Source organism: Dipodomys spectabilis, unplaced genomic scaffold, assembly GCF_019054845.1.
Source record: "Dipodomys spectabilis isolate Male_0828 unplaced genomic scaffold, ASM1905484v1 ptg000231l, whole genome shotgun sequence".
Taxonomy (NCBI): domain Eukaryota; kingdom Metazoa; phylum Chordata; class Mammalia; order Rodentia; family Heteromyidae; genus Dipodomys; species Dipodomys spectabilis.
In genome coordinates this window covers 8,138,072-8,165,155 of record NW_024870908.1, presented here as the reverse complement: position 1 = coordinate 8,165,155, position 27,084 = coordinate 8,138,072, and the positions used below count along the sequence as shown (strand labels likewise).

General features: G+C 64.8%; 2 protein-coding genes and 1 long non-coding RNA gene across 3 annotated transcripts; 2 read left to right on the top strand and 1 right to left on the bottom strand.

Annotated features, from left to right (window-relative positions):
* The first annotated feature begins 53 nt into the window (after positions 1-53).
* Gnptg (N-acetylglucosamine-1-phosphate transferase subunit gamma) lies at positions 54-6,972 on the top strand. The gene is made up of 11 exons (XM_042698282.1): positions 54-133; positions 821-878; positions 1,365-1,432; positions 4,710-4,764; positions 4,854-4,937; positions 5,013-5,106; positions 5,172-5,286; positions 5,356-5,438; positions 5,515-5,643; positions 5,729-5,810; positions 5,889-6,972. Exons 1-11 carry the CDS (start codon positions 61-63, stop codon positions 5,987-5,989), a joined length of 942 nt encoding a protein of 313 aa, XP_042554216.1. The 5' UTR covers positions 54-60; the 3' UTR covers positions 5,990-6,972.
* Unkl (unk like zinc finger) lies at positions 6,114-27,084 on the bottom strand. Its single transcript, XM_042698280.1, has 15 exons — positions 27,002-27,084; positions 26,146-26,355; positions 22,159-22,335; positions 21,411-21,544; positions 20,126-20,261; positions 19,844-19,961; positions 19,450-19,534; positions 18,152-18,234; positions 16,747-16,809; positions 15,075-15,207; positions 11,047-11,139; positions 10,021-10,251; positions 9,128-9,330; positions 8,778-9,020; positions 6,114-8,250 (listed from the first exon to the last, which is right to left on the bottom strand). The coding sequence occupies exons 1-15, from the start codon at positions 27,082-27,084 to the stop codon at positions 8,098-8,100; spliced, it is 2,145 nt and encodes a 714-aa protein (XP_042554214.1). The 3' UTR covers positions 6,114-8,097.
* On the top strand, positions 9,279-17,833 carry LOC122123802. The gene is made up of 3 exons (XR_006150445.1): positions 9,279-9,361; positions 16,683-16,691; positions 17,823-17,833. It is a non-coding gene; the product is annotated as an uncharacterized LOC122123802 (long non-coding RNA).

The following is a 27,084-nucleotide window of genomic DNA, read 5'->3' as shown; positions in this document are numbered from 1 at the left end:
ACTTCCGGGTTCCACGCCCACGTGACCCGAGAGGCGGGCACGGGGTCGCGCGCCGGAGCGATGGCGGCGCGGCCAGCGAGCCCGCTGCTGCCGCTGCTGCTGCTGCTGCCGCTGCTCGGGCCGGCGGCGCACGGTCGGTGGCTCGGCGCCCGCGTCCCGCGTCCCCACCCCGCGTCTCACCGCCCGCTCCCCGCTCCCCGCGTCTCACCGCCCGCTCCCCGCTCCCCGCGTCTCGCCGCCCGCTCCCCGCGTCTCGCCGCCCGCTCCCCGCGTCTCGCCGCCCGCTCCCCGCGTCTCACCGCCCGCTCCCCGCGTCTCACCGCCCGCTCCCCGCTCCCCGCGTCTCGCCGCCCGCTCCCCGCGTCTCGCCGCCCGCTCCCCGCGTCTCACCGCCCGCTCCCCGCTCCCCGCGTCTCGCCGCCCGCTCCCCGCGTCTCGCCGCCCGCTCCCCGCGTCTCACCGCCCGCTCCCCGCTCCCCGCGTCTCGCCGCCCGCTCCCCGCGTCTCACCGCCCGCTCCCCGCGTCTCGCCGCCCGCTCCCCGCGTCTCGCCGCCCGCTCCCCGCGTCTCGCCGCCCGCTCCCCGCGTCTCGCCGCCCGCTCCCCGCGTCTCGCCGCCCGCTCCCCGCGTCTCGCCGCCCGCTCCCCGCGTCTCGCCGCCCGCTCCCCGCTCCCCGCGTCTCACCGCCCGCTCCCCGCGTCTCACCGCCCGCTCCCCGCTCCCCGCGTCTCGCCGCCCGCTCCCCGCTCCCCGCGTCTCACCGCCCGCTCCCCGCATCTCACCGCCCGCTCCCCGCATCTCACCGCCCCGCTCCCTGCAGGGCCCCTGCCGGCCGGAGCCGCGAAGATGAAGGTAGTGGAGGAGCCCAACACGTTCGGGTGAGCGCGGGGCCCGGGCGGGGTGGGGCGGGCGGGGCCCGGGGCGGGATGGGGCGGGCGGGCGGTGGGCCCGGGGCGGGGTGGGGCGGGCGGGACCCGGGGCGGGATGGGGCGGGCGGTGGGCCGGGGCGGGGTGGGGCGGGCGGGGACCCGGGGCGGGGTGGGGCGGGCGGTGGGCCGGGGCGGGGTGGGGCGGGCGGGGACCCGGGGCGGGGTGGGGCGGGCGGGGCCCGGGGCGGGATGGGGCGGGCGGGCGGTGGGCCCGGGCGGGGTGGGGCGGGCGGGACCCGGGGCGGGATGGGGCGGGCCGGGGCCCGGGCGGGATGGGGCGGGCGGGGCCCGGGGCGGGGTGGGGCGGGCGGGGCCCGGGGCGGGGTGGGGCGGGCGGTGGGCCCGGGCGGGATGGGGGGGGCGGTGGGCCCGGGCCGTTGGTCCATGCGCGGCCCCAGCCGCCTGCCCGCAGGCCTGACCCGCCGTGTCCACCAGGCTGAACAACCCGTTCCTGCCCCAGGCCAGCCGCCTCCAGCCCAAGAGGGAGCCGTCGCCCCTGTCCGGTGAGTTCTGGCCCCACCCGGGCGCCTTGGACCAGGGGCCCCGAGCCCCACTCAACACCCGAGAGGCGGTCAGCGCCTTTTTTTTTTGTCGGTTGTGGGGCCTGAACTCGGCCTGGGCGCTGTCCCTCATCTTCAGCTCAAGGCGAGTGCTCTACCACTTGAGCCACACTTCTGGCTTTTTTTGCTTATGTGGTACTAAGGAATCGAACCCGGGGCCTTATGTACGCGAGGCAAGCGCTCTACCACTGAGTCACCTTCCCAGGCCCGGTCAGCACTTTTTACCGCTGGCGTCTGAGGCGTTCCAGATGGGCTGGGTGCACCCGGGAGGCTGCCCTGCCCCCAGAAGGACAAGGAGCATTCGGAAGGAGCCACGACTGGGTGTTGTCTAGGAGGGTGTGTTGCCCAGTGACTGGGAAGGGCCTCTGCACAGGGCTCACCTGTGGGCACGCGCTGCCCAGGCGCCCGCTTGGGTTTCACCTGTGGGTGGAGAGGTCAGGCCTTCCCCCAGGTGGCGGCTGTTGGGGTCTTGATTCTGCCACCTGTAAGGGAAGCGGCTGGGGCAGTTCCTGTCCTGTACACAGTAACAGAATGAGTCAGTGCCACACAAGAACTGATCGCCGAGCTCCATCCTCAGCCTGTGTGTGTGTGTGTCAGTGTGTGGGTTGTAGGGCTTGAACTCTGGGCCTGGGCGCTGTCCCTCAGCTCTTCAGCTCAAGGTGAGCGCTCTACCGCTTGAGCCATAGCGCCACTTCCAGTTTTCTAGTGGTTCACTGGAGATAAGAGTCTCACGGACTTTCCTGCCCGGGCTGGCTTTGAACCGTGATCCTCAGATCTCAGCCTTCTGAGTAGCTAGGATGACAGGTGTGAGCCATCAGTGCCCAGCTTGGCCTCTTATTTTGAGACGAGTTCTTGCTACGAAGATCCTCCGGGTTCTGCCTCTCACCAGTGGGCAGGGTTGGTGGTGAAGAGCAGGAGGACATCAGCAAGATGGGTTGTAGCTGGGCTATCTAGGGAGGTCAGTACACTTCCTCAGAGGAGGCGGCGCCCCCAAAGCTACAAGCACTTGGCCCAGCCTCCAACAGCCGGAGGATGGCACAGGAGCAGCTGGGCCTGGCTGGCTGACCGTTCTGATGTGCACAGGATGTCCCTCTCCCCACGGTTGGAGGGCATGGAACGTGAGCACGTAGCATGTGAAGTGCAGCTTTCTGAAAGTGTACTGTGTGTGTGTGTGCACAAGCGCACCATCCTAGGGCTTGAACTTGGCCTGGGCACTGTCCCTAAGGTTTTTTGCTCGAGGCTAACGCTCTATCACTTGAGCCATAGCTTCATTCCCAGCTTTTGTGGTAATAAATTGCCGGCTTCCTTGGTAGGTAGTTGGAGATACAAGTCTCACGGACATTGGTGCCGGGCTGACAATTTATTCTTTGTCTCAGTTGAAATGATTTATGCAGCCCCGCTCCATCCCATCGATGTGGTTTACCAAATGCTGTGAGTGTGGTGTATCAATATTGGTTGGCTTTGTGTTCAGGGAAAATTTCTCACTTGACCAAGTATTTTCCTTTCTACTTCTGAGTTTGGTTTGCTAATATTTTTATTCAGCAGTGTTGGGGGTCAAGCCCTCTACCACTGACTACAGCCTCAGCTACCCCCCCCCAATTCGTTTTTCTGGGATTTGAACCCTGGACCATTGATCTTGCTAGGCAGGTTACCACTTGAGCCACACTTCAGACCCCCCAGACCCCCTTTTTTTTTTTGTCGGTCGTGGGGCTTTAACTCTAGGCCTGAGCGCTGTCCCTCAGCTTTTCAGCTGAAGGGGAGCGCTCTACCACTTGAGCCACAGCGCCACTTCCAGTTTTCTGATGGTTTATTGGAGATAGGAGTCTGAACCGCGATCCTCAGATCTCAGTCTCCTGAGTAGCTAGGATTACAGGCGTGATCCACCAGCGCCCGGCTAAGCCCCCCTTTTCTTTTGGTCCTGGGGCTTGAACTCTGGGCCTGGGCACTGTCCCTCAGCTCTTCAGCTGAAGGCTAGCACCCTACCGCTTGAGCCACAGCGCCATTTCTGGTTTTCTAGTGGTTTATTGGAGATAGGAGTCTCAGAGACTTTCCTGCCCGGGCCGGCTTTGAACTGTGATCCTCAGATCTCAGCCTCCTGAGTAGCTAGGATGACAGGCATGAGCCACAGGTGCCGGCCCAGCCCCTTTTTTTTTTTTTTTTTTTTACCCCCCTCCATTGTTTTCCCCCTAGCATCCCTTCCCTCCCTACCTTCATTTTTTTTTTTTAATTGTGATTAAGTGATTATATAATCCCAGTATTGTCCAGCCCTCATTTTTGAGCCTGGTTTACTAGTGTTGAGGATTTTGGTTATGCTGGTACCAGGGCTTAAACCCAAAGCCTTGCACTTAGCTTTCTTGCTGGCAGTTGATGTTCTACCACTTAAGCCATGCTGTGTGCGCGCACACACGCATGCTGGAACTTTCAACATGTGATCTACCACTTGAGCCACACCTACACTTAGAGCTTTTTGCTGGTTAACTAGAGATGCCTATCTGACGTTCCTTCCCCAGCTGGTTTTGAACTGTAATCCTCAGATTTCAGCCTCCTAAATAGCTAGGATTATAGGTGTGAGCCATCTTGTCTAGTTTCTGTTGAAGATTTTAGCATCGGTGTTGATGCAGTGTGTTGGTCAGTTTTCACAATGTCTCTGTTGGGCTGATTGCTGAGCTACAGAGTGAGCTGGGTCGTGGTCTCTTCAAGTTTTGCAAGTATGAGAAGCATTGGTGGAAATGCTTTAGATGGTCAGAAGAATTTACTGGTGAAACTGGGCTTTTTCTTGGGAGGTTTCTTCCGTTTTTTTAGTCGTGTCTTGGGGGGTACTGATCCTGGGGCTTGAACTCTGGGGCTGGGTGCTGGGCCTAAGCTTTCATGCTCTAAGCTGGCACTCTACCATTTGAGCTACTTTGGGTTTTTGCTGGTGGTTAACTAGAGATGATGACGGGCACGCGCACTGGCACCTGCTGCTCTTCTCCTGGGGCTTTGCCTTGCTTCCTGTCATCTCCCTGGTTTTGCTGTGTGCGCCGGCCCCCGCCGGCCCGGTGGTGCTCTGGGCCATCACAAGGACTGGCCCTGGAGGTTGGGTCGGGCAGTGTCTCGTGGCTCCTGGGTTCCATAGGGACAGACATGGGGTTTGGGGACGCTACCCTCCCAGGTGGCGTCTCAGTCTGTGGCCCCTAGGCCTTGCAGCGTGGTGATTTCACAGTAGCGCTCTCCTCCCCAGGGCCTGCTCATCTCTTCAGGCTGTCTGGCAAGTGCTTCAGCCTGGTGGAGTCCACGTGAGTGTGGGTGGGGACAGGGAAGGGGGGGCTGAGGGGGCGGCTGTGTGGCAGTGCCCAGGGGTGGCTTGATGCTCCCGTGTCCCCAGCTACAAGTATGAGTTCTGCCCATTCCACAACGTGACCCAGCATGAGCAAACCTTCCGCTGGAACGCCTACAGCGGGATTCTAGGGTGAGTGGAGGGGGCGGGCTCTGGTGGGGGCGGGGCTCTGCTCTCCGGCCCCAGCTTGCTCTCCTGCCATCCCAGCATCTGGCACGAGTGGGAGATCAGCAACAACACCTTCACGGGCATGTGGATGAGTGAGGGCGACTCCTGTCGCACCCGGAGCCGCCAGAGTAAGGTGAGGGCTGGGAGAGGCCGGGGGGAGGGCCCAGGCCCACGCCCGTTCTGAAGCCCCCTCCCCAGGTGGAGCTCACCTGTGGCGAGAGCAACCGGCTGGCCCACGTGTCCGAGCCCAGCACCTGCGTCTACGCCCTGACCTTCGAGACACCCTTGGTCTGCCACCCGCATTCATTGCTAGGTGAGGCGGGGCGGGGCGGGGCGGGGCGGGGCAGTTAGGGCGGCTCCTCTAACCTGCACCTGTCCCCAGTGTACCCGACCCTGCCCGAGGCGCTGCAGCGGCACTGGGACAAGCTGGCGCAGGACCTGGCCGACGAGCTCATCACCTCCCAGGTGAGCCTGTGCCCACCCAGGGGGAAGCCGGGACCCGCACGCCCTGCCCCTGCTCCCGTGCCACGTCCACCTCCAGGGCTACAAGAAGCTGCTGAGGGCGCTGTTTGAGGATGCTGGCTACATGAAGGCCCTGGGAGAAAACTCGCCTGCCCGGGAGGGGGCGCCGAAGGCCGTGGGGCTGGAGAGTCTGGAAACGTGCAGGAAGGTAGGGCGCAGGACAGCCAGCCACTGGCTGCCGCCCACAGAGGCCTGACTTGCCACGCCACACTGACCTGCCCCTCCCGCTCTAGGCCCACTCGGAGCTGACCGAGGAGATCCAGAGGCTCACCTCGCTGCTCAGCCAGCATGGCATCCCCTTCTCAAAGCCCACAGGTTGGTGTTAAGGCCCGGGCATTTTGGGGACGCAGCGCTGTGGGGCAAATCCCGACTTGCTCCCTGGGGTTTTGGCAGAACCATCTCGTTTGGAACAGCACCTGGGCCAGGGGCTCCCCACTCACGGGCTCTCAGAGCAGCTGAGAGGAGACCCTGGGCTGCGTGGCAACGCCCTGTGACCTGAGCAACCTGGAGCGAGGGGAGAGGAGGAGGGCCAGGCAGGCCAGCGGGCGGAAACCGCCTCTGCACCCACCTGGCCAGACAGTGCCGTCCCTCAATGTGAGCACAAAGGAGACCTGCACAGTAAAGACGGAGAGGTTTAATTTGAAGTCCCATACTGATAAAAATAATTCCATGAGTTCTGTAAACCATTGCGAAAACGCTATAGTGTAAAAAATTTAAACAGATGTTAACAGCTGACCACACGTAAATGATTATGCAGTATAAACACACCTTGGAGACCAGGAGGCCGCCAATGCACACGCACCCAGGTGTGCGCAACAAGGCTTCCGCACTGCGCTGAAGTCCGCAGGAAGTGCCCACACTGGGAAGCCTGCCACTCTAATCTACTGTGAACGTGACCCCAGAGACACAATGGGCAACACAGACAAGGGTGGGGCGGGCTCCCACAGCCTCCGTCCTGGCCCAGCCTGACACGGGCCGCCAGCCTCCTCCCCTCAGCCCCTTGCCCAGGAGCGCTCTGCACCACAGGAGGGAGGCGAGGAGCCGTGCCCCGGGTCAGTAGGCGCTGGCCGTTCCCTGTCTTCAGGCTCTGAAGCTCCGTTGCCCCACACAGGGACTGGCCCGTGTGGATGGAGCCTAGCCGTTTCACTAACTTGAAAAAGTCTAGGCACGATACCAATCATCAACACTGGCCTGTTGTCCTCGAAAAGACCAGAGGCCCACATGAAACAAGTGCATAAATATCAATAAAAATAATCAAGAGTGATTAACAATAGCACAAAAATACGCGATTTCTAGGTAGTGAGCTAGTAAGTCATTCGCTATATAATTAAGAACAAAATAAGATTCACTAAAACCAAGAGTTGCTTTTAGTAACGACTAGCTGTGGAATGTCATAGATTCATTTCCTTTAAAATGATAGAGAATTCTCTACCTGTGTCATATTAAAAATGCTTTTAAATCTCCTATATTAAATACATTCTAGTTTGGTCATTGATAAAAATGTTAACCTAGTCACTTTGCACTTTAAAAAATGCTATTAAAAGTCTTTGGCAAAGCCTCAGGGGAGGGGAAGCCTGGTGTCCAGATGTCTCCCCAGGTGTCCAGGCCGTCCAGTCCTGACCAGCTAGGGCCCAAATCACTGCACTGGACTTGTGCTGCGGGTCCAGGCCAGGCCGTGGTGGCCTCTGCTTAACGGTCCACGTAGGTTGATGCTCCACTGCACCCCATTGTCCATTAAGTCTGCCTATCCCCCCTTCCCCACCCCCATGCCCAGATGGCTCTGGGAAGTTACAAAGCACCACTGCCTGTTAGGTAAGTCTTCAGAACACAGCTGCTTCCAAAGTGAATGTCCGAGACTCTCCAATGTGAATCTGGGCCCTTCGGTTAGCATCAAATTGTCTTCACAGGAAAAATCAAAGCCAAACCAGTCACTTCCCTTACTTCTGACGCAAGGCACAGGCACTTAGAGAAGGTGGCCGCAGGTTACGCGATGCGTGCAGACTGCTCAGTGCCAGCTCCAGACACAAGCGTAACTGCTACCTGTGTGCACGTGCTCGCTAGGAAAGTGAGTTCCTCAGGAAATTCAAAACCTCTAAATGTCTTTCAATAATCACCCTGCTTATAAATACTATTTGTTTGCAAATAATTTGAAAAAGTAAAAATCCTAGATCTTCCTCGCTACTAGATAAATGCTCTCACTTCGTAAGTAGTTTCAGAATACGAAATCTATTCACTGTACTAAGAGTTAACAATAAACCGATAGGAAACTCCAAAGTTCACAGTACATACATAAAGCTTCATGTTACCTCATATTAAAAACATGAACCTAGAAAGCAGCTTAAAATGTCTTAACTAAATTCCTCGGTTTACAAAGTGCTTTGAGAAGGCCTGGCCTCGCGGGAGGCTGGCTGACCAGCACGGGCCCATCCACGGCCCAGACCTCAAGGTACGAGCCCCCACAGACAGGGTTGGGGTCTTGTTTTTAAGGTGTTTGAAAACACCTTGGAACCGCTGGTGAGCACACGGTTGGCAGAGACTCACGTCCTGGCAGCAGTGCACGGCGGCCCTTCACGGTGCTCGGCAGCATCGGGCTCCGCTCCGGTCACCACGGGCTCTGGCCCTCGCAGTAAGGGCACTCGGGTGCCGAGGCTGCACATGTGTCGCACAGGACCTGGTGCTGACAGGGCTGCGCAGCGGTGCCAGGGGCCCGCTCCTGGCAGGCCACACACTGCTTGGCACGGAGCTGGTAGATCACCTGTGGGGAGGGATGGGTGGGGCTTAGAGTCCAAGGCCGTCTGCAAAGCCAGGGGCACTCAAGGATGATGGGTCCCGGCCAGAAGGGTGGCTGGGCAGTCAGAGGCAGGGGAAACATGCTCCCTGGAGCACCACGGCCACAGGGGAGGACTGGCAGGTGGGGCCCTGAGAGACCCGCGGCGCTGGATTCAGCTGCAGCCACAGCAGGCTCATGTGAGGCTGGGCTGTGAAGCGCCCCAGAGGTGCTGGCAGGATGACCCAATGTGAAAGACGGGGCGAGGAGTGGACAGGTGTGAGCTCTCACCTCCTCCGAGCACCCCAAAGGCAGCCATGCAGCAACACACGCTTCTAACCACCGTGCAGTGGCAGAGCCAGTCTGCACAAGGCACAGCCTACTGACTGCCGGAAGGAAGAGCACAGAAGCCAGCCCGATAGAGAAGAGACACTTGCAGCACAGGCTGTGGGAGCCCGACCCCTCCCCCCCCAGGAGATAGCCTAGAAGCTGCCACTGCCCTGGCCAGGACTCACCCCGTCGACGGCTTCCAGCTCCAGGCGCAGCTGGCTCTGCAGGGAGTGCAGCTGGGGCAGTGGGACGCTGCCCATGTCGCTGGGCAGCGGTGACACCAGGCCGAGGCCCTCGAGCTCCTGCTGCAGCCGCTTCACCTGGGCCTCCACCTCCTCCTTCCTCCGCAGGGCCAGCTGGCGGTCGCTGTCTGCCACCCGGGCGCGCTCCCGGGCCTCCTGGGCCTCTCGCTGCCACGCGTCGCAGGCCTGAAATCCAAGGGGTTCATGCAGGAGCGAGGGTGGCTCCGGGCGGCTCTCCACGCGCGGGGGGCACCGACTCACGCCTCCCACGTGGGGCCTGTCCACCCGCTCACCTGCTTCACCTGCCGCCAAGACTCCTCCCACCGTCGGATCTTCCTTCTGGCCTCATCCAGCTGCCGCCTGACCCGGGCCAGCTCGGCGCTGCTGGGACTGGCGTTTGCCGGGGCCATGGTCCCTGGGTTCAGGACGGGGGATGGGCTGGGGGAAAAGCTGCCAGACACGAAGTCCCAGATGCTCCCAGGGACGCCATTCAAGCCTGAGAGGGAGTTGGAACAGAAAAGGTACAAGTTCTCGAAGGCTCTACACACAAGACGCTGGAGGCCCTGAAGTGGTGATGCGTTAAAAAAGAGAGCATTCCGCGTGGAAGGTGAATACTGAATACGTCACAGCACCAGACGGACGGGGTGCAAGGCATGCCGCAAAAAGCCGTAGAACAGGAAGGAGGCGGGAGTACGGAGGTAGCGCGGAGGTGACATGGTATCTGCGGGTTGGGAGTCACCATGGGGAAGCCCCTGGGTGCCATGCGTGGGCATGAGCAGAGCGGGTGACAGGGCACCCTGTCGGGGAGGAGTGGAGAGGGTGGATGGAAGCTCGATGGGTGCTTTATTTGCTTATGTGAAAATGGACACAGAGCTGTTGAGCTGGTTTTATTTGAAGGTTGGCGGGGAGCTGGCGGGCGGCGAGCAGGGCTGAAGGCGGCACGGGAGGCCGTGAGGTCAGCGGGTGCCTCAGACAATACGGAACTGTCACAGCGCCCGAACGCGCGCCAGCTCAAACACAAAAGCACGTTCCGCATTGCGACAGACGCCTTCAGAGAAATGGCCTCTGCCAACCAGGTCCAGCGGGGGTGCGGCAGGAAGAGTCAGGGAGGGCCTCCAGGGGAAGAGGCCCAGCCGAGTCAGGTGAGCCTCCCCAGGGCGGGGCAGGGAGGGCACCGGGCACTCACCTAAGGAGCTGTAGGAAGAGGCTGCGGAGCCCAGGGGGCCCGGCTCTGACCGCAGGGGCAGCGGTGGCTGCTGGGGGGGCGTCATGGCTGAGGAGACCAGAGGCCGGGACAGGGACTGGGAGAGGGAGCCGAGTGGAGAGGTGGACAGCGAGGAGGAGGACTGCAGGGACGGCGAGCGGGGCAGGGGGCCGGGGATGGTGACGGGCGCCGAGCCCCCCAGCGACCTGGCGCCTGCAGAGGGGGGCCGCGTGAGGCGAGGCACGCAGGCGGCGCACGCACCCCCGCACCTGCGCACCCGCCCCACTGTCCCCTCCTGAGCCACCTGGGTCTCCAGGAAGAGCCAATCAGCACGGGGGCCCGAGACCTAACTGCCCCCCAAGCAAGCAATGCCTGCTCGTCACCCGAATCAGCCCGCCGTCCAGGGGACCCCGGCAGACGGCCTGGGCTCCTCTGCAACACGGCCTGAGATACACTGGGGCTGTTTGAACAGCGTCTTTCTTATCGGCTCTCCCTTTTAACCGGAGGCCGGCATCGGCACCTCCACAGACGCCGTCTTCCTCAGGTGCCGTGGGATAACCTCCCTTCCCCGCTCTCTGCCGCGTCTCTATCTGGTGTGGGGGGGCAAGTGGTCAGACGTGAGGTGGGACTCCTAGACTTTCGGCCTGAAGTCTGAAAAGGTTTTCAGGAACACCTGCCCTGAGCTCTGCCCTGCGGACCCCGGGGCGGGGCGGGGCGGGGCAGAGTGGGGCTCAGAGGGCACCGGAGAGACTGGGCCCCCAGAGCTGCTCCTGCTCCTACCCCTGGCTTGGCGGATCAGCCCCTCGGCATCTGAGCAGAGAGACCTTGCAGGGGTCCTAGGCTCGGGCCAGGGGCCCTCCGGGGTGATGCTCCCAAGGGCTCCGGGGGATCCCTGAAGTGGCTAAGATCTGAGAAGGCCTGCAAATGTGGCAAAAGCGGCAGCCAGCCAGGCCTGACTCGAACACCGTACTGCCAGAGGGAGAAGCAAGCCGGCAGCCCAGCACTCACTTGGCAGTCCTGGGTCCCGGCGCTCCGGCTCCTCCAGGTCTTTTTCTAGGGATGCAATATTTATGTCGCTAAGACGAAGATCTAAGGCAGAACCTGTGAGAAGAAGCAGCCCGCATTGCCGTGGACCGCTCAGCCCACAGCGAGCCCCCGCCCAGAAGGCTGAGCCTGAGCCCAGGGCCCCAGCTTGAAGCCAGGGGCAGGAGGGGTGCTGGGGACAGAGAGCGGCCGCGGCCCCAGCCCCACCTGGCATGGCGGCCAGGCGAAGCCCCCACAGGGCTGCCCACCCGCAGAGGCCCGCTGCGCCCCGCTGCCTCTCCAACGTCTTGCCATTTGTTAAGCATTAGCCATACAAGTCTCCCACGGCGCAGGCCAGCGAGCGTGTGGCTCCTGGCACTGTGGCTGGGCAGCAGGCCTGCGGGCCCTGGCACCCCCACGGCTGAAGCAAACTTAGAGGCTCCACCAGCCAAAAGCAGAAGCCACACCCAGAGCTGGTCTTCCCTAACACTCCTGGGGAAAGCGGGCCGGGTCCTCCCCTCTGGACGGACAGCCTGCTGCCAAGGCCCTTGGGGTGGTCCCGCATCCCAAACCTGTTGCTGGTCCTTCCCACAGGCCTAGGTCCCCCCGGCCTCCCCGTGGGGCCCGGCCCCTCCCGTGGGCGGCTCGCGAGCCTCCCCAGCAGCGTGATCTCAGCCTGGTTTCATGGACGCTGCAGCCTGAAAACTGAATCCCCCGGCGGCCGCAGCATCCACTCGGGGGAAGCACGGGAAGCGAAGCAGAGCCTCCGCTGCGCTAGCCTCTCCCCTGGCCGCTCGGTCCTGGGGCTCACAGTGCACCCCACGTGGACCTGGTCCAGCGTGGCCCAGCACAGCGGCAGGCCCTGTTCTCCGGATGCCAAGCCCCACTTTGATGGCACGGTCCCCCGTGGATGGCCTCCCGCCCCTCAGCCACTCCTGACTCACTGCCCTTGCTGGGCGCATTTCTTCAGAGCAGGATGAAGGGACCAGATGGTCGGATCTTCCTGGGGGGGTTGGCAGCGGCTCCCGGGGCCCCAGTGCCCTCCTGCAGCCTCCCATACGCGCAGCCCAGCGCTTACTCCCAGCAGCACCCGGTGTGGGGGAGGAGGTCACCCCACTCCAAATGCTGAGGCCGCCTTCCTGCCCACAGCAACGGCCACCTCCCCGACGTGGACACGCGCCACACCACCTTCAGGCTCTGCCAGCGCCTCTGACCTCCGGCCTCTGAGGACGAGCTGTAGTGTGCAGACCTCACAGGGCCCCAGCCGGCCCCTCCTCGGCCCCGCCCCTTCCACGGCTGCTGTGGAGCGAGAACAGCCCCTCCAATCCTGGATTTGCGTGGCCCTAAAACTTGTGTGTCAGCCCGCAAGATGCCAATGAGCCGTGGAGGTGTGCCCTGCTCCCATCTCTCCTACCTCCAGGGCCCTGCCCTGAATGGAGCTGACCGGGCGCGGCCGTGTGGGCCTGGTGTTCAGTACCCAGACAACCAGGTAAGAGCGATCCGTGACTTATTCTGGCAGGCTTCCAGAAACTTCCAGAAACTCGTGAACTAGGGCAGGAGCGAAGGAGGCAGGAGAGGGGACCAGCTCCTCCCTGGGCAGCGCTGACTCAGCACGGGGACTCCAGGGCCCCGGGGCAGCGGGGTGAACCCCACAGGGCGGGACGGGGACTCCTGCTGCAGCTCAGCTGCAGTCGGCAAGGGTGAGTGGCTGCAAAGCGGTCAGCATGTCCCTGGGGCCTCCTGGAGACCAGAAGCTGCTCCCTCCTCCTCACCCCACACAGCTGGGCCCAAGGTAGGGCCCAGGGCCTCGGGCTGCCCCGAGTGCCGCCCACCTCAGCACCAAGCACAAATTTTAAAAGCCACTGGAGACGGAGAGTGTGGCTGGGTGCTGGAGTACTTGCCTGTCGGGAGCCCTGGTTCCATTCCTCAGTACCACATACACAGAAGACACCGGAAGTGGTTCTGTGGCTCAAGTGGTAGAGAGCTCGCCTTGAGCAAAGCAGCTCAGGAACAGCGCCCAGGCCCTGAGTTCAAGCCCCAGGATGGGCAAACCCAAAACAGAACAAAACCACCAGAAATGCGAGACTCGTTATGTAAACACAGAAAGGCTGAGCTGTAGCCCCAGACCCAGCTACCAGGAGCACCTGGGGCTGGGAAGGGCACAAGCTGGGGAGACAGCCAACACCTGGCCCAACATGACTCGGCACAAGGCCGGGGGCGCGCGGGTCCCGGGGTGAGAGGGCGCGGGGAGGCCGGGGCGAGAGGGCGCGGGGAGGCCGGGGTGAGGGGGCGCGGGTCCCGGGGTGAGGGGGCGCGGGTCCCGGGGTGAGGGGGCGCGGGTCCCGGGGTGAGGGGGCGCGGGTCCCGGGGTGAGAGGGCGCGGGGAGGCCGGGGTGAGGGGGCGCGGGTCCCGGGGTGAGGGGGCGCGGGTGCCGGGGTGAGGGGGCGCGGGTGCCGGGGTGAGAGGGCGCGGGGAGGCCGGGGTGAGGGGGCGCGGGTCCCGGGGTGAGAGGGCGCGGGGAGGCCGGGGTGAGGGGGCGCGGGGAGGCCGGGGTGAGGGGGCGCGGGTGCCGGGGTGAGGGGGCGCGGGGAGGCCGGGGTGAGGGGGCGCGGGTGCCGGGGTGAGGGGGCGCGGGTGCCGGGGTGAGAGGGCGCGGGGAGGCCGGGGTGAGAGGGCGCGGGGAGGCCGGGGCGGGAGGGCGCGGGGAGGCCGGGGTGAGGGGGCGCGGGTGCCGGGGTGAGAGGGCGCGGGGAGGCCGGGGCGGGAGGGCGCGGGGAGGCCGGGGGCGCGCGGGTCCCAGCCGCCCCACCCCGTTACCAGCTCCGGCGCCGCAGCCCGAGCACGCGCGCCCCCAACCCGAGCTCCCGGCCACCCGAGGGCGGAGAGCAGGGCCTGGTCCCACGGAGGAGCCGTGCGCGCCCCGCGCCCCGCACTCACCGGCTCCGGGAGCACCGGCGAGGGGGACGCCCGCGCGCCCCGCTCAGTGCACCGAGTCACGACGCCCCGCAGCCCGGTGCCGCGCCCCGGGGTCGCCGCGCCGCCGCCCAATGCTGACTCACGCCAGCCGGCGCCCCGCTTCAGCTGCAGATTCAAACCCAGCCCGCGCCCCGCCCCCGCCCGAGGTCCCGCCCCCGCCCGAGGCCCCGCCCCGGCGCGCGGGCCGCCCCGCCCCCGCCCGAGGCCCCGCCCCAGCGCGCGGGCCGCTCCGCCCCCGCCCGAGGCCCCGCCCCGGCGCGCGGGCCGCCCCGCCTCCGCCCGAGGCCCCGCCCCAGCGCGCGGGCCGCCCACGTGCGGAGAACGGAGGCCCCGCCCCGGCGCGCGGGCCCGCCCACCCATATGGAGAGCGCGCCGACCCGCCTCTCCCATATAAAGAGGCTCCGCCCCCAGCGCGCGGCCCGTCCCACGTCCGGAGAACGGAGGCCCCGCCCCCAGCGCGCGGGCCCGCCCCACGTGCGGAGAACGGAGGCCCCGCCCCCAGCGCGCGGGCCCGCCCCACGTGCGGAGAACGGAGGCCCCGCCCTCAGCGCGCCGACCCGCCCCCCTATATGGAGAGCGAGCCGACCCGCCTCTCCCATATAAAGAAGAGGCTCCGCCCCCAGCGCGCGGGCCCGCCCCGTCCATACAGAGAAGAGGCTCCGCCCCCAGCGCGCGGGCCCGCCCCGTCCATACAGAGAAGAGGCTCCGCCCCCAGCGCGCGGCCGTCTCGGTGGAGACGCGCAGCCCGCGGCGGCCCGGCCCCGCCCCGCTCGGCAGCGCCCGCCTGGCAGGTGAGGCCGCGGGTCAGTGTGCGGTTTCCCGGGCCTGGCCCCGCGGTGGCCCGCCTTCCGGGGCGGGGCGGGGGAGCGGGGAGCTCCGGGCCCGCAGCGCCGCCTGGCCCCGGGTCGCACGTTCTGTGCGTCTAACTCCCCCCCGGAGGCTCACGCGCCCAGACGGCCGGGGCGGGGCCCGCGCGCGCTGCGGGGCGGGGCGGGGCCCGCGCGCGCTGCGGGGCGGGGCGGGGCCGCGGACTCACCTAGCACGGCTTCCACGGTGCTGCCCGCGGCGGCGGCGTCCGGCGCGGCGGTGGGGGAGGAGCTGCCCGAGCCGGGGCTCGAGCCCGCGCTGGGGGCCCGGGGCTGAACCACTGCGAACACAGCCAGGTGGTTCTGTCCGAAAACACGCACAAGGTGAGCTGTGCCCGGGGTCTGCTCCCGACCCTGCCCGAGCCCAGCCCCCTCCTGCTCGGCAGCCCGCCGCGCCGCTTCTCCCCGCCAGGCTGCGGCCAGGCTGCGTCCGCCCAGGGCTGGCAGGCGTGGGCCCGGGGCCCCGCACGGCACTGCGGGCCGCAGGGCTGGCAGGCGTGGGCCCGGGGCCCCGCACGGCACTGCGGGCCGCAGGGCTGGCAGGCGTGGGCCCGGGGCCCCGCACGGCACTGCGGGCCGCAGGGCTGGCAGGCGTGGGCCCGGGGCCCCGCACGGCACTGCGGGCCGCAGGGCTGGCAGGCGTGGGCCCGGGGCCCCGCACGGCACTGTGGACCGACCTTGTCCGCAGCCCCGCGGTCACCAGCGCACCATCGCCAGGCGTGGGTCGCCGTCCAGCCACCGGGGCATACCATGCCACCTCCCGCTGCGAACTTCGGTTTTTGTTTAGATAAAATTTACCATCTTGATCGTCCCCTGTGCGCACGTGCTGGTGTGGGGGCTTGAACTCAAGGCCTCAAGCTCTCTCACTCAGCTTTCTTGCTCCTGGCTCAAAGGCTACTCATTGAGCCACACCCCCGGTCCAACATTTTGGAGGTTAACTAGAGAGAGTCTGGCAGACTATCCTGCCCAAGCTGGCTTTGAAGCTGCCAGTCCTCCCGGCTCAGCCTCCTCAGCAGGTAGGATTGCCGGTGTGAGCCAGCGCCCCAGGCCTCCACCTTACCACTCACCAGGACTCTGAGGCCGTTCCCTCCCCACCCCTCCCAGTCAGGGTCTCAACATGTAGCTCAAGCTGGCCTCACACATGAGCTTCTCCTGCTACAGCCTCCTCCACACGCATGCCTACCACGCTTGGACACGCTCACAGGAAAAAACGCCCTGCCACTGAATCTGTAGAGCAGCACTGTCAGGAGGAAACGGTGCTTCTCAAAACACCAACACCCGCGCCGAGCGGCGAAGCCAGGGCTGCTGTCTGGGAGGGCAACATGAAACCACCGCACACCCAGGCTCGCCGGGCTCATGAGGACAGACTGACGGAACAGAGGCCCGTCCACGGGCAGGAGTCCCACTGGACCTCAGGTGTGCCCAGAGCCACTTCTTGGGGACACAGTCAGGTGAAGATGAGCTCACTCGGATGGCGCTCACCCAACTAACTCATGTCCATACAAAAGAGATGACGGGCTGGCTCAGTGGTAGAGTGCTTGCTTTGCATGCACCAGGCCCTAGGTTCGGTTCTTCAGCACCACATAGAAAAAGCTGGGAGTGACGCTGTGGCTCCAGTGGTAGAGCGCTCGCCTTGAGCTTAAGAACAGTGCCCAGGCCCAGAGTTCAAGACCCACAACCAACCAAAAAGAAAGAAAAAGTAGGGCCCTTCACCTGCCGGCTGAACGTCTGTGAGAAACCCAAACCAGTATTAACCGGATGAGCCAAGAGCCAACAAGAACCACAGTGTGTTCAAACAAACAGGTTAGAAAGGCACTAGGAACCCTCAGCCCCTGGGCCCACCTGCTTGCCGTCCAGCTGGCTGCACCTCTGACTGCCTTCCGAGGGCGCCTCTCTCCACTTGGCCTGCAACAGAAAAACTGCTCAGGCTGGGAAGACCGAGCAGACCTCGCCCGACAGCACACAGCCAACGCGCCGCTCAGGGTTTGGAAATGTGAAAAGAAATTATTATTTTTTTGGCAATACTAGGGCCAGTCTAGTCTTTTTTTTTTTTTTTTTTTGGGTCCAGTCGTGGGGCCTGAACTCTGGGCCTGGGCGCTGTCCCTCAGCTCTTCAGCTCAAGGCTAGCGCTCTACCACTTGAGCCACAGCGCCACTTCTGGCTTTTTTCTTTTTGCTTATGTGGTGCTGAGGAATCGAACCCAGGGCCTCAGGCATGCAAGGCAAGTGCTTTACCACTGAGCCACCTTCCCAGCCCCCAGTCTAGCCTTGAACCGGAGTCCTCCCGAGCTCACCCTCCCGCCTTGCTAGGATTACAACTGTGACCCGTGAATGCCCTGCAGGAAATCCCTGATTCCTGGAGAGTCCCACAACAGCTCGGTGCGGACGCAGCCCTGGTGACAGCATGCGAGCACCATGCCCCACGCCCGCCCGCGGCCCCCACCCACCGCCTGCCCTGCTGGACACGCGCACGCCCCTCCTTTGGTCTTGCTTGGGTGCCTGGCCCAGATCCGAGGTGGGGAAGAACCCATGAGGCCCCTAGGTGCCTGCTCGGCCTGGCTGTACAGAGTGGGCGTCCCCAGGAACAGCCCTGCCGGATTTCCCGGGGGAGGCCCTGGGAAGGCAGGGGTCTCTATGCAGAATGCCAACGACCCCGTGGGTAGGAGCAAGTCCCAGGAGGGCAGTGTCCCCTGGGACTGTGCCCAGCTCTTCACCCCCACCAGCCCACGCTAGCCAGCCGACTGGACGGGCCTGGGCAGAGGCCCCACTAGCCCGGACACAACTGGTCTGCACCCCGGCAAGCCGACCGGGCATGCTTCCTTGTGCCTGGAACTTTCTTAGAAGCAAATGAGCATGTTGGTTCCCGTTTCAAAATTCAGCTAAACTTTGACCCCCACGGTCATGACCGAGGGGACCCAGTCTAGGGGCTGACAGCAATGAGATCGTGACTTCCAGACGAGAGCGAGAAGCCGCCTGTCTGAGCCCTCACGCCCCTCCCCGCCGAAGCCCAGTGTGCTGGAGTGCCAGGGACAGGGTGTCACACACACCATGCCGCTCCGTGATGACCTCCGCACCCCCAGCTCTGTGAAGACAAGCACCTGCTAGGCCAAGGACCCGCTCACTGGCCGGCACTGCAGCACCCCCCCCCAGCCCAGGCTGAGGTTCTTCTAGATTGTGGAGAGGAGCCCCAACACCAGCAGGCAGCCATCCTGCCTCAGGCTGCCGTGGGCCCCGGCGCGTCTACTTACATGTCCGGGCTGACTGCTGGGGGCCGGGGCGCCGCCGCTGGGCAGGTCACGACAACCCCACTCGCTCCCTAGGCCGAGGCTCTCTGCCAAGAAAGAAGAGCGGGCGCTAAGGGCCACCGGCAGCGGACAACACGCCAGGCTTTCAGGCCCTAGAGAGTCAGGGCTTGGAGCTCGTGCTGCTCTGGGGACGGTGGCCAGCCAAGATGGTCACATGGACCAAGGCCTCCGTGAGGTCTTCACATTCAAGCCTTGAGTGAATTTAACACTCAAAGTCCACGTTTAAAATGTAAAGAGTAGAAAGCTGAGCTGGGAGCATGTCTCAAGTGGTAGAGCACCTGCCTGGCAAGCTCAAAGTCCTGAGTTCAAACCACACTACTGTCAAAATGAAGGACAGGCCTGTGTCTCACTCCAGCTGAGATGTGAGAATCATGGTTCCAAGCCAGCCCAGGCAAGAGACTCTCTGAGACTCTTACTGCCGATTAACCAGCCAAAAGCCAGAAGCAGAGCTGTGGCTCAGGTGGTAGAGTATCAGCCTTGAGCAAAAATCTCAAGAGACAGCACTCAGGCCCTGATTAGCACAAAATAAGACTAGAAAGTAAAATTTGAGTGTAGGTCTTGGAATGTGCAGAGTGCTTGCCCAATATTCATAAAGCCCTGGGTTTGATTCTTCAGCACCACATACACAGAAAAAGCCATATGTGGAGCTGTGGCTTAAACGGTAGAGCGCTGGCCTTGAGCAAAAGAAGCTCAGGGACAGTGCCCAGGCCTTGAGTTCAAGCCCTATGACCAACCCAAAAACCCCCAAAAAACTGGAACCCAAACGCTAAAGCGGGGGGCGAGGGAGCGCGCAGAGGAGGCTGCCGCCCTCCTCCCTGGGGACAGGACTCCCTGCGGTGAGCAGGAGGCTGAGACCCGCCGGCCTCACTTCTAGGGACCCTGGTGCCTCCCCAGGGTGAGCTGAGAGACGCCCCTCCCTCCACAGAGGCCCCGCCCTGGGTCCTGGGCAGCACGGCCGCCCCGGGCGAGGTGCGGGTGAGCAGGTGGGGCAGCAGGACAGGACCCAGGTCTGCACGGACCCCGGGGGCTGGAGGCAGGAGGCCCCCTGGGCTCTGCACCGCCGGGTCTATGGCAGGTATGAAAGGAGGGTCCTGTGCCACCAACCCCCCCCCGCCTCCCCCAGGGGGCCGAGCGCCCTAGCCCTCAAAGCTTGCACGGGATGACCCTAACAATCACACATGCTGAAGGAGGGCCCCCAGACCACGCACACACACGTGTGCACGCCGGGACCGCCGACTCACTCTCCGCGTGTGCAAACGCACAGAAGGGGCCCCGCGGGCAGAAGCCGGTCTGACGCATGTCGTTGCACTTGGTCGACTTGTAGATCTAGCAAGGAAAAGCGGAGGTGAGGGCTGCGCTGGCGGGGCGGCCGGGAGAAGGGCGGAGGTGGCCAAGCCCCCGTCCTGGGGCTGCCAGTCCACCGGCCACAGGGCAGGCGCCACGGGCCCACGGCCACGGCCACCGCAGGCCTGACGCAGCGGACCGGTCCCGCTCCTCCCAGCTCCGCCGCCCACGTCCCTGGAGCTCGACACCAGGCCCCCCTTCTCTCCCCGCCCCCCCCGCGTGGGGCCACCCGTAGCAGGGTGACCTGTCGGGCCCTGCCTCTGCTGGCGGCCCCCCTCCTGCGGCGCTCACCTCGGGGTGGAACTGCTGCTCGGTGCGGGAGTGGCAGTACTGGCAGCCGTCCCCCCCATCGCAGCGGGAGGGCTCCCCCCACTCATCGCCAAGCTTCACGCTGGGGCACGGTGTGGACCTGCGGGCGAGGACCAGCGCAGGTCACGCCCGCCCGGGGGCCAGGCCGGGGCAAGGCACCCTGCGCTGACCACCGCAGGGCCGACGCCCCTCGGGGTGGGACGCGGGGCGGGAGGCAGCGTCTGTGCCCCAGCAGAGACCCGCGGCCAGGGCCGACCCACCCACCTGTACTGGAACCTCCCGGGCTTCCGCCGGCGGTCCCGGCTGTTGTGGTAGTGTGGGCAGGCGTAGCCCTGGCGGCACAGGCGCGGTGGCTTCGGGCACTGCTCAGTCTTGTAGCTGCCCAGAACGAAGCTGGCATCTACAAAACAGGGGGGCAGACGCCTGGCCCCGGGGCCTCCAACCGACCCACAGCCACATGATGGACACTCCAGCCACGAGACGGGCGGGCTAACAGCTCCCTCCACGCGGGCCAGCCCTGAGAATGCCACACACAGCAGAAGCCACGGCCACGGGGGCCACGGGGCTTAGATGTACAGAACAGGACATCCAGACACCGAAAGTGGAACAGAGGCGGCCGGAGGCGGAGGAGGGGGGCAGGGCAAGACTACCAACGGGGATGGGATTTCCTTTCCTTTTGGCCCGTCCTGGGGCTTGAACTCAGGACCTGGGCGCTGTCCCTGGACTGCTTCCGCTCAAGGCTAGCACTCTACCACTTGAGCCACAGCGCCACTTCTGGCTTTGTCTGTGTATGTGGTGCTGAGAAATCAAACCCAAGGCTTCGTGCATGCATTCTGGCAAGCATTCTGCCACTGAGCCACATTCCAGCCCCTGAGATTTCCTTCTGAAGCAATAAAAATTAGGGCTGGGCATCGTGGTACACTCTTTCAATCCCAGATACTCAGCAAGTAAAGATCAGGAGGATCACCGTTCAAGGCCAACCTGGGAAAAAGTTAGCAAGACTGCTATCTCAGTAAGCAAGCTGAGCATGGTTTTAGCTCAGGGCTTTCTCCACGCACAGGCAGACCCTGAGAGCCACCATGGGCTTGTGGCTCCATCGGTGCATCTTTGGGGATGAGTATGCTACTCTTAAAACTTCACTACCCAGAGAGGTGTGGACAGAAACCGACAGACAGAGGCAAGCAAGCAGGGAGTGGGCTGCTGCCATGGGGTTTCCATCTGGGGCGGCGGGAAAGTTCTAGAACTTGACAGGTGATGACGGCACAACACTCGAATGTGCCGCTGAGTTGCTCACTTGGACACAGTGAGCTCTGTGCGTGCTCTCTACCTACAAAACCCCCAAGCCTTCCTTGGTCACCACCACCATGCCAGGCACCAGAGAGCGCACACAGGTGGAGGCCCAGGGAGACAGGCAGCCGGCGCAGCCAGGCCAGGGCGGGCGGGCAGGACGCCTGGGCGCAGACTGCGCCCCCCGCCAGCCGTCCAAGCGCCCACAGCGCCCGGGCCGGGCTCCCCGGGCGGCGCCCCTCCCGCTGCCCCCTCGGCTCACCTTGCCAACGGGGGTCCTCGCCCAGGGTCTTCTCAATCATGGCCTGGCTGGCCAGCACGCCAGGCTGCAGGTCGGGCACACCATCCCCGCCGCCAAGCTGGCCATTCTGCAAGGCTTCCTGAGCCTGTAGCTCCCTGCAAGAACACAGCGTCACAGGCCCGGGCAGCCCGGACGCCGTGCACCAACACTGGCGGCAGCCTACCACCCCCGGGTGCAGCCCTGGGGAGTGATGGTCCTCACCCAGCCCCCACGAGTCACAACTAGCTCTGCTCAGAAGCATGCGGGTCCACCTGGGGGGCCAGGTGTGGCGGCACACGCCTGTAATCCCAGCCTTCAGAAGGCTGAGGGGGCGGGGTCTGGAGTTTGAGGCCAGGCTGGGCTACAGAGCCACACACCCCGAGATGGAGAGCAAGGCAGAGAATGAAGAAATGCATCTCCCTGGGTCTCAGCAAGCTGGGACTGGAGCCGCGGCCCTGGGTCTCAGCAAGCTGGGACGGGAGCCGCGGCCCTGGGTCTCAGCAAGCTGGGACGGGAGCCGCGGCCCTGGGTCTCAGCAAGCTGGGACGGGAGCCGCGGCCCTGGGTCTCAGCAAGCTGGGACGGGAGCCGCGGCCCTGGGTCTCAGCAAGCTGGGACGGGAGCCGCGGCCCTGGGTCTCAGCAAGCTGGGATGGGAGCCGCGGCCCTGGGTCTCAGCAAGCTGGGATGGGAGCCGCGGCCCTGGGGGCCGCAGGGGCCGCGTGTCCTCACCGGATGTCCCACACGGGCGGCCGCAGGTCCAGGGGGCCGTGCGCGAAGGCGCAGTGCAGCCCGTTCTTCACGCAGTGGCCGCGGGCGTCGGTCTCGTGGATGCACGTGCCCGTCTTATAGTAGCGCAGGTGGTACTTGCGCTCCGTGTCCCCAGTGGTCCGGTGCAGGTAGGGGCACCTGGGAGGCAGAGGAGTGGAGCGTTCCCTCGGGTCCCTCGGATGGGGGGCTGACCCTCTGCGCCCCCCGCCATGCCGCCCCATGCCGCCCCGCCCCGCCCCGCCATTCCGCCCCATGCCGCCCTGCCCCGCCATGCCGCCCCGCCCCGCCACACCAGGGCCGCAGACTTCTGATCTGGCTGCAAAGAGGACGACACCAAACAGGCACCTACCCCCAATTTGGGACCCTTGCCTAAGGACTGATACCAAATCTCCCTGTTGTATACAGCAGGGAAAAACAAACACAACCACTGACTGCGCGGGAAGCCAGGCCTTGGGCGCGTTTAGTAACAGTTCTAAAGTTGTCCGTGCCCGGCACGCGGGCCGGTCCTTTCCTGGCAGGCCATTATCAGAGAAGGCGTGGTGACTACCGCCAGCATCCAGGGAACTCAGGGCCCAGGAGAGGGAAGGGGAGGCTTGGGGTGGGAGAGCCCGGGCCTGGAGGGGTTAGGGAAGAGCCACGGTGGGAGGCAGGCTGAGAGGTGCAGACGGTGGCATCCCCAGCCACGGCCTCCTCGGAGAGCAACGGGGCGAGCGACTCGCAGGGCAGGGGCTCAGCCCGCTGCCTCCCAGAGCCTGAGCTGACCCTCGGATAGGAAAGAGGAAGCTGCGACCTCAGGACCAAGGAGAGGGCCTGAAGGACCCGGCGGAGCGCACACAGGCGCACGCCAGGACCCGCTGCCCACCAGGCTGCACTCCGTTCCTATGGGGCAGGGTGTCACCCACATGACCCAGGGAGGCCAATGGGACCCCACCTGGGGCAGGCCTGCCCACCGGACCAAAGTGTACCAGGCGGCCCCAGAGCCAGGCCAGTGGTGAGGGGGACGGGGTGGGGAGGGGGTGGGGAGGGGGTGGGGAGGGGGAGGGGGAGGGGGGTGGGGAGGGGGAGGGGTGGGGAGGGGGAGGGGAGGGGGTGGAGAGGGAGAGGGGGTGGGGATGGGGACGGGGTGGGGAGGGGGACGGGGTGGGGAGGGGGAGGGGGTGGGGAGGAGGACGGGGTGGGGAGAGGGAGGGGGAGTGAGGGGGACGGGGTGGGGAGGGGGAGGGGGTGGGGAGGGGGACGGGGTGGGGAGGGGGAGGGGGACTGTGGAGAGGGGAGCTGTAGGGAAAGCGGGTGAGGGCGTGCGCCCACCCACCCAGGAAATGGTGGTGGCGCAGGGCAGTAGAAACAGCAGAGCGCCCAAGGGAAAGGAGAGCAGAACTGAGGAAAGCGGCAAGGGCAGGAAGGGTGGGGGCCGCCTGGAGAAGGGAGGGAGACAGCTGGGAACAATGACAGGGTGCCAGCCTCCAGCTCAAGACCCCTCCAAAGAACCGTTCAGAACAAGGCTCCATGCTCTTTGATGTAAGTTCATGGTTTAAATATCAGCTTGGGCTGGAAGGAGCGCACTGACACAGAGCACTGGACCCCTAATCTGACTTAAGACATTGTAACCGCTCTGTCCAACCACGTAATAGATAATAAAGTAAAACGATGAGTTTGGAGCTGGGACCAGATGGCTCACCCCTGTCATCCTAGCCACGCAGAAAGCTTGAGATCTAAAGATCTCAGTTCAGGGCTGGGAAGTTGTCTCAGTGGTAGAGCACTTGCCTTGCATGCTCGAGGCCCTGGGTTCGATTCCTCAGCACCACATAAGAAAAAAGCCAGAAGTGGTGCTGTGGCTCCAGTGGTAGAGCGCTAGCCTTGAGCTGAAGAGCTGAGGGACAGCGCCCAGGCCCAGAGTTCAGGCCCCACGACCGGACCCAAAAAAAAAAAAAAAAGATCTCAGTTCAAAGCCACCCAGGGCAGGAAAGTACATGAGGCTCTCATGTCCAATTAACCACCAAAAACAAAAAAATACTAGTAGTAGAGCTGTGGCTCAAGTGGTAGAGCAGCCTTGAGCGAAAAAGCTAAAGGATAATCAATGCCCGAGCACACACACACACACACACACACACACGCGCGCACGCACACGCACACTCACACGCACACACGCACACACACAGAGCCAATGAGCTCAAAAGACCTCATTCTTGCCAAAAGGAACTACCCGTTCACAATTTCCTAGCAACTCTACATGAACCAAAATACATAGTTCATCGGGAGGAACGGCAGCTGCTCCTGTGCTTGGTGGAAGGATGGGAGGAGCGGAGAGAGCACCCCAAGGGAGCCAGCTGGACAACTGGGCCCAAAGACCTGAAGCCAGACCCTGCGCTGAGTTGCAAAAGCCTGAGCCACACTGCTTTCTTTCTAGGCGCATACAGGCGGCATGCGTCCCAACCCAACCCTCACGCACTCTTCTCTCACTGGTTTCCCAGTGATGAACCTCTGTTCAGTCAGACGGTCTATTAACCTGTCTGTAGTAACTGCATGATCCAATTACTAATTTTTTTTTGTTGGCCATGGGGCCTGAACTCTGGGCCTGGGCGCTGTCCCTCAGCTGTTCAGCTCAAGGTGAGCGCTCTACTGCTTGAGCCACAGCGCCACTTCCAGTTTTTTTGTGGTTTTATTGGAGATAAGAGTTTCACAGGCTTTCCTGCCCAGGCTGGTTTTGAACCGAGATTCTCAGATCTCAGCCTCCTGAGTAGCTAGAATTACAGGCATGAGCCAGGGATGCCTGGCTCCGTGAGATTCCTATCTCCAAGACACCACTAGAAAACTGGAAATCTGGAGGTGGCAGTGTAGCTCACGGGTAGAGTGCTCGCCTTAAGCTGAGGAGCGCAAGGACAGAGCCCAGGCCCGGAGTTCAGGCCCCACCACCGACAGCGCCGGTGGCTCGCGCCTGTCATCCCAGCTACCAGAGGCTGGGACCTGAGGATGGTGGTTCAAAGCCAGCCCGACAGATGAAGTGCGAGAGACTCTCTGTCTCTAGTGCACTAAACGACTTCAAAGTAAAGCCATTTATGCTTAAAAACACAATGTACACAAAAGCTTGCTTCCTGGAAGTTTTCAAGTGTGACATAGATGATACTCAGCAGGGCTGAGCAGCAGGAGGGGCGGCACCGACCGGCTGGGGAGGGGGGCGGGGCCGGGTGGTGAGGGGAGTGGCCGGGGCGGGGCCGGCGAGAGGCGTGGCCGGGGCGGGGCTCGGGGCGGGGTGGGGAGGACGGGGCAGGGTGGGGGGTCCGGGACGGGGCGGGCGGGGTGGGGGGGGGGCCGGGGCGGGGTGCGGCAGGAGAGGCGGGGAGGGGCGGGCGGGGCGGGGCAGGCTCCGCAGCCCAGCACCAGCCGTCCCGCAGCCCCAGGCTTGGCGGAAGCCCACCGGCCTGGGAAACACAACCACAGCCAAAGGAGCCTGCCCGGCAGTGCCGCCAGGGCCCGGACAGGTGAGGCAGGCCAGCGATCTGCAACCCACGGGCCCCGAGCTGGCCTCACGGTGTCCGGCCCAGGTACGGAGCGGGGGCAGGGGAGGGAGAGCGTGGCAGAGAAGGGGACCTGGCAGCTGGGACCCCGGCCCCGCCCCTTCCCACCCCGGCCGCGCCCTTCCCTGGCCCCGCCCCTTCCCAGCCACGACCACTCCCTTCGCCGGCCCCGCCCTTCCCCGGCCGGCCCCGCCCCTTATCGAGCCCCGCCCCCAGCCGTTCCCCTCGCCGGCCCCGCCCCCTCACCGAGCTCCGCCCCGGCCACTCCCCCTCGCCACCCCAGCCCCGCCCCCTCACCGAGCCCCGGCCCGGCCATTCCCCCGGCCCCGCCCCCTCGCCGAGCCCCGCCCACTGCTCTCGCCGGCCCCTCCCCTCGCCGCCCGGCCACGCCCCCTCGCCGCTCGGCCACGCCCCCTCGCCGAGCCCCACTCACTCGTCGCCGTCGGGGCAGAGCCCGGAGGCCTCGTCGTACTTGGCGCAGTACACGTCGGGGCTGTAGTTGAAGGTGCCGTCGCGCCTGCGGAGCGGTCTGCGCCGACGCTGATTTAGGAAATGCCAATGGAAACAGGTAAATGGCCTGTGCTGGCTGCACCTGTGCTGCACAAACAGGGCGCACTGCTCTGTCCTAAACTCCTTTAGATACCTAAAAAGACAAACAGCGTTGCGGGTCGCTTCTGCCGCCGCCGCCGCCGCCGTCGGGCGGCCCGGGCCTCGTGGGCGGGGCGGGTCCCCGGTGCGCGCCCACCCGGAGCCCGGAAGACCCGGATGCACCGACGGACCCCGCCTCCGCCAGTCGGGACGGAGCCCAGATGACCGCATAGGGCGCGACCCCGACCCCGGCGCACCGGCTGGACCCCGGGCGCGGTCCCGACCCCGGGCGCGGTCCCGACTCCGGGCGCCTCAGCTGGACCCCGGTGCCGTTCCGACCCCGGGCGCGGCCCCCCCCTTCGGTTCCAGACAGGCCTCAGGGCGAGGCCCCGGGGCACGCGCGACCCCCGACCTCCGCCAGGCGCGGCGGCCGCGGGCGCCAGGCCCGGCCTCCAGCCCCCCACCCGGGAGCCCCGGCCGCGGGGCGCCGGCCCGCGCCCACACGGTCGCGCGTCTCCCCGGACCCCGGCGCGGCCCCGACGCCCACCCCCGGCCGCGGCCTCCAGGCGCCCGGAGAGGCGCGCAGCACCCAAACCCCAGGCTGCCGGGCCCCGGGCGGCGCCCCGCGACCTCGGGCGGGGCCGCCCACCCCCCGCGCCGGGCCGCGCGGGGCGGGGCGGTCCGGGCGGCCGGACACTGACCTGTAGTGGGTCGGCTTCTCGGTCTGCGGGGGGGACCCGCTCAGCGCCGCCGCCGCCGCCGCCGCTTTCGAAACCGACGGCAT

Coding starts and splice junctions, on each gene's coding strand:
- Gnptg (XM_042698282.1), top strand. CDS start 61: ATGGCGGCGCGGCCAGCGAGCCCGCTGCTGCCGCTGCTGCTGCTGCTG. Junction 879..1,364: donor GAGGAGCCCAACACGTTCGG/GTGAGCGCGGGG, acceptor CGTGTCCACCAG/GCTGAACAACCCGTTCCTGC. Junction 5,811..5,888: donor CCCCTTCTCAAAGCCCACAG/GTTGGTGTTAAG, acceptor GGGTTTTGGCAG/AACCATCTCGTTTGGAACAG.
- Unkl (XM_042698280.1), bottom strand. CDS start 27,084: ATGCCGTCGGTTTCGAAAGCGGCGGCGGCGGCGGCGGCGCTGAGCGGG. Junction 16,810..18,151: donor CCAGCAGTCAGCCCGGACAT/GTAAGTAGACGC, acceptor TTTCTGTTGCAG/GCCAAGTGGAGAGAGGCGCC. Junction 15,208..16,746: donor GCCAGCTGGACGGCAAGCAG/GTGGGCCCAGGG, acceptor GTTTTCGGACAG/AACCACCTGGCTGTGTTCGC.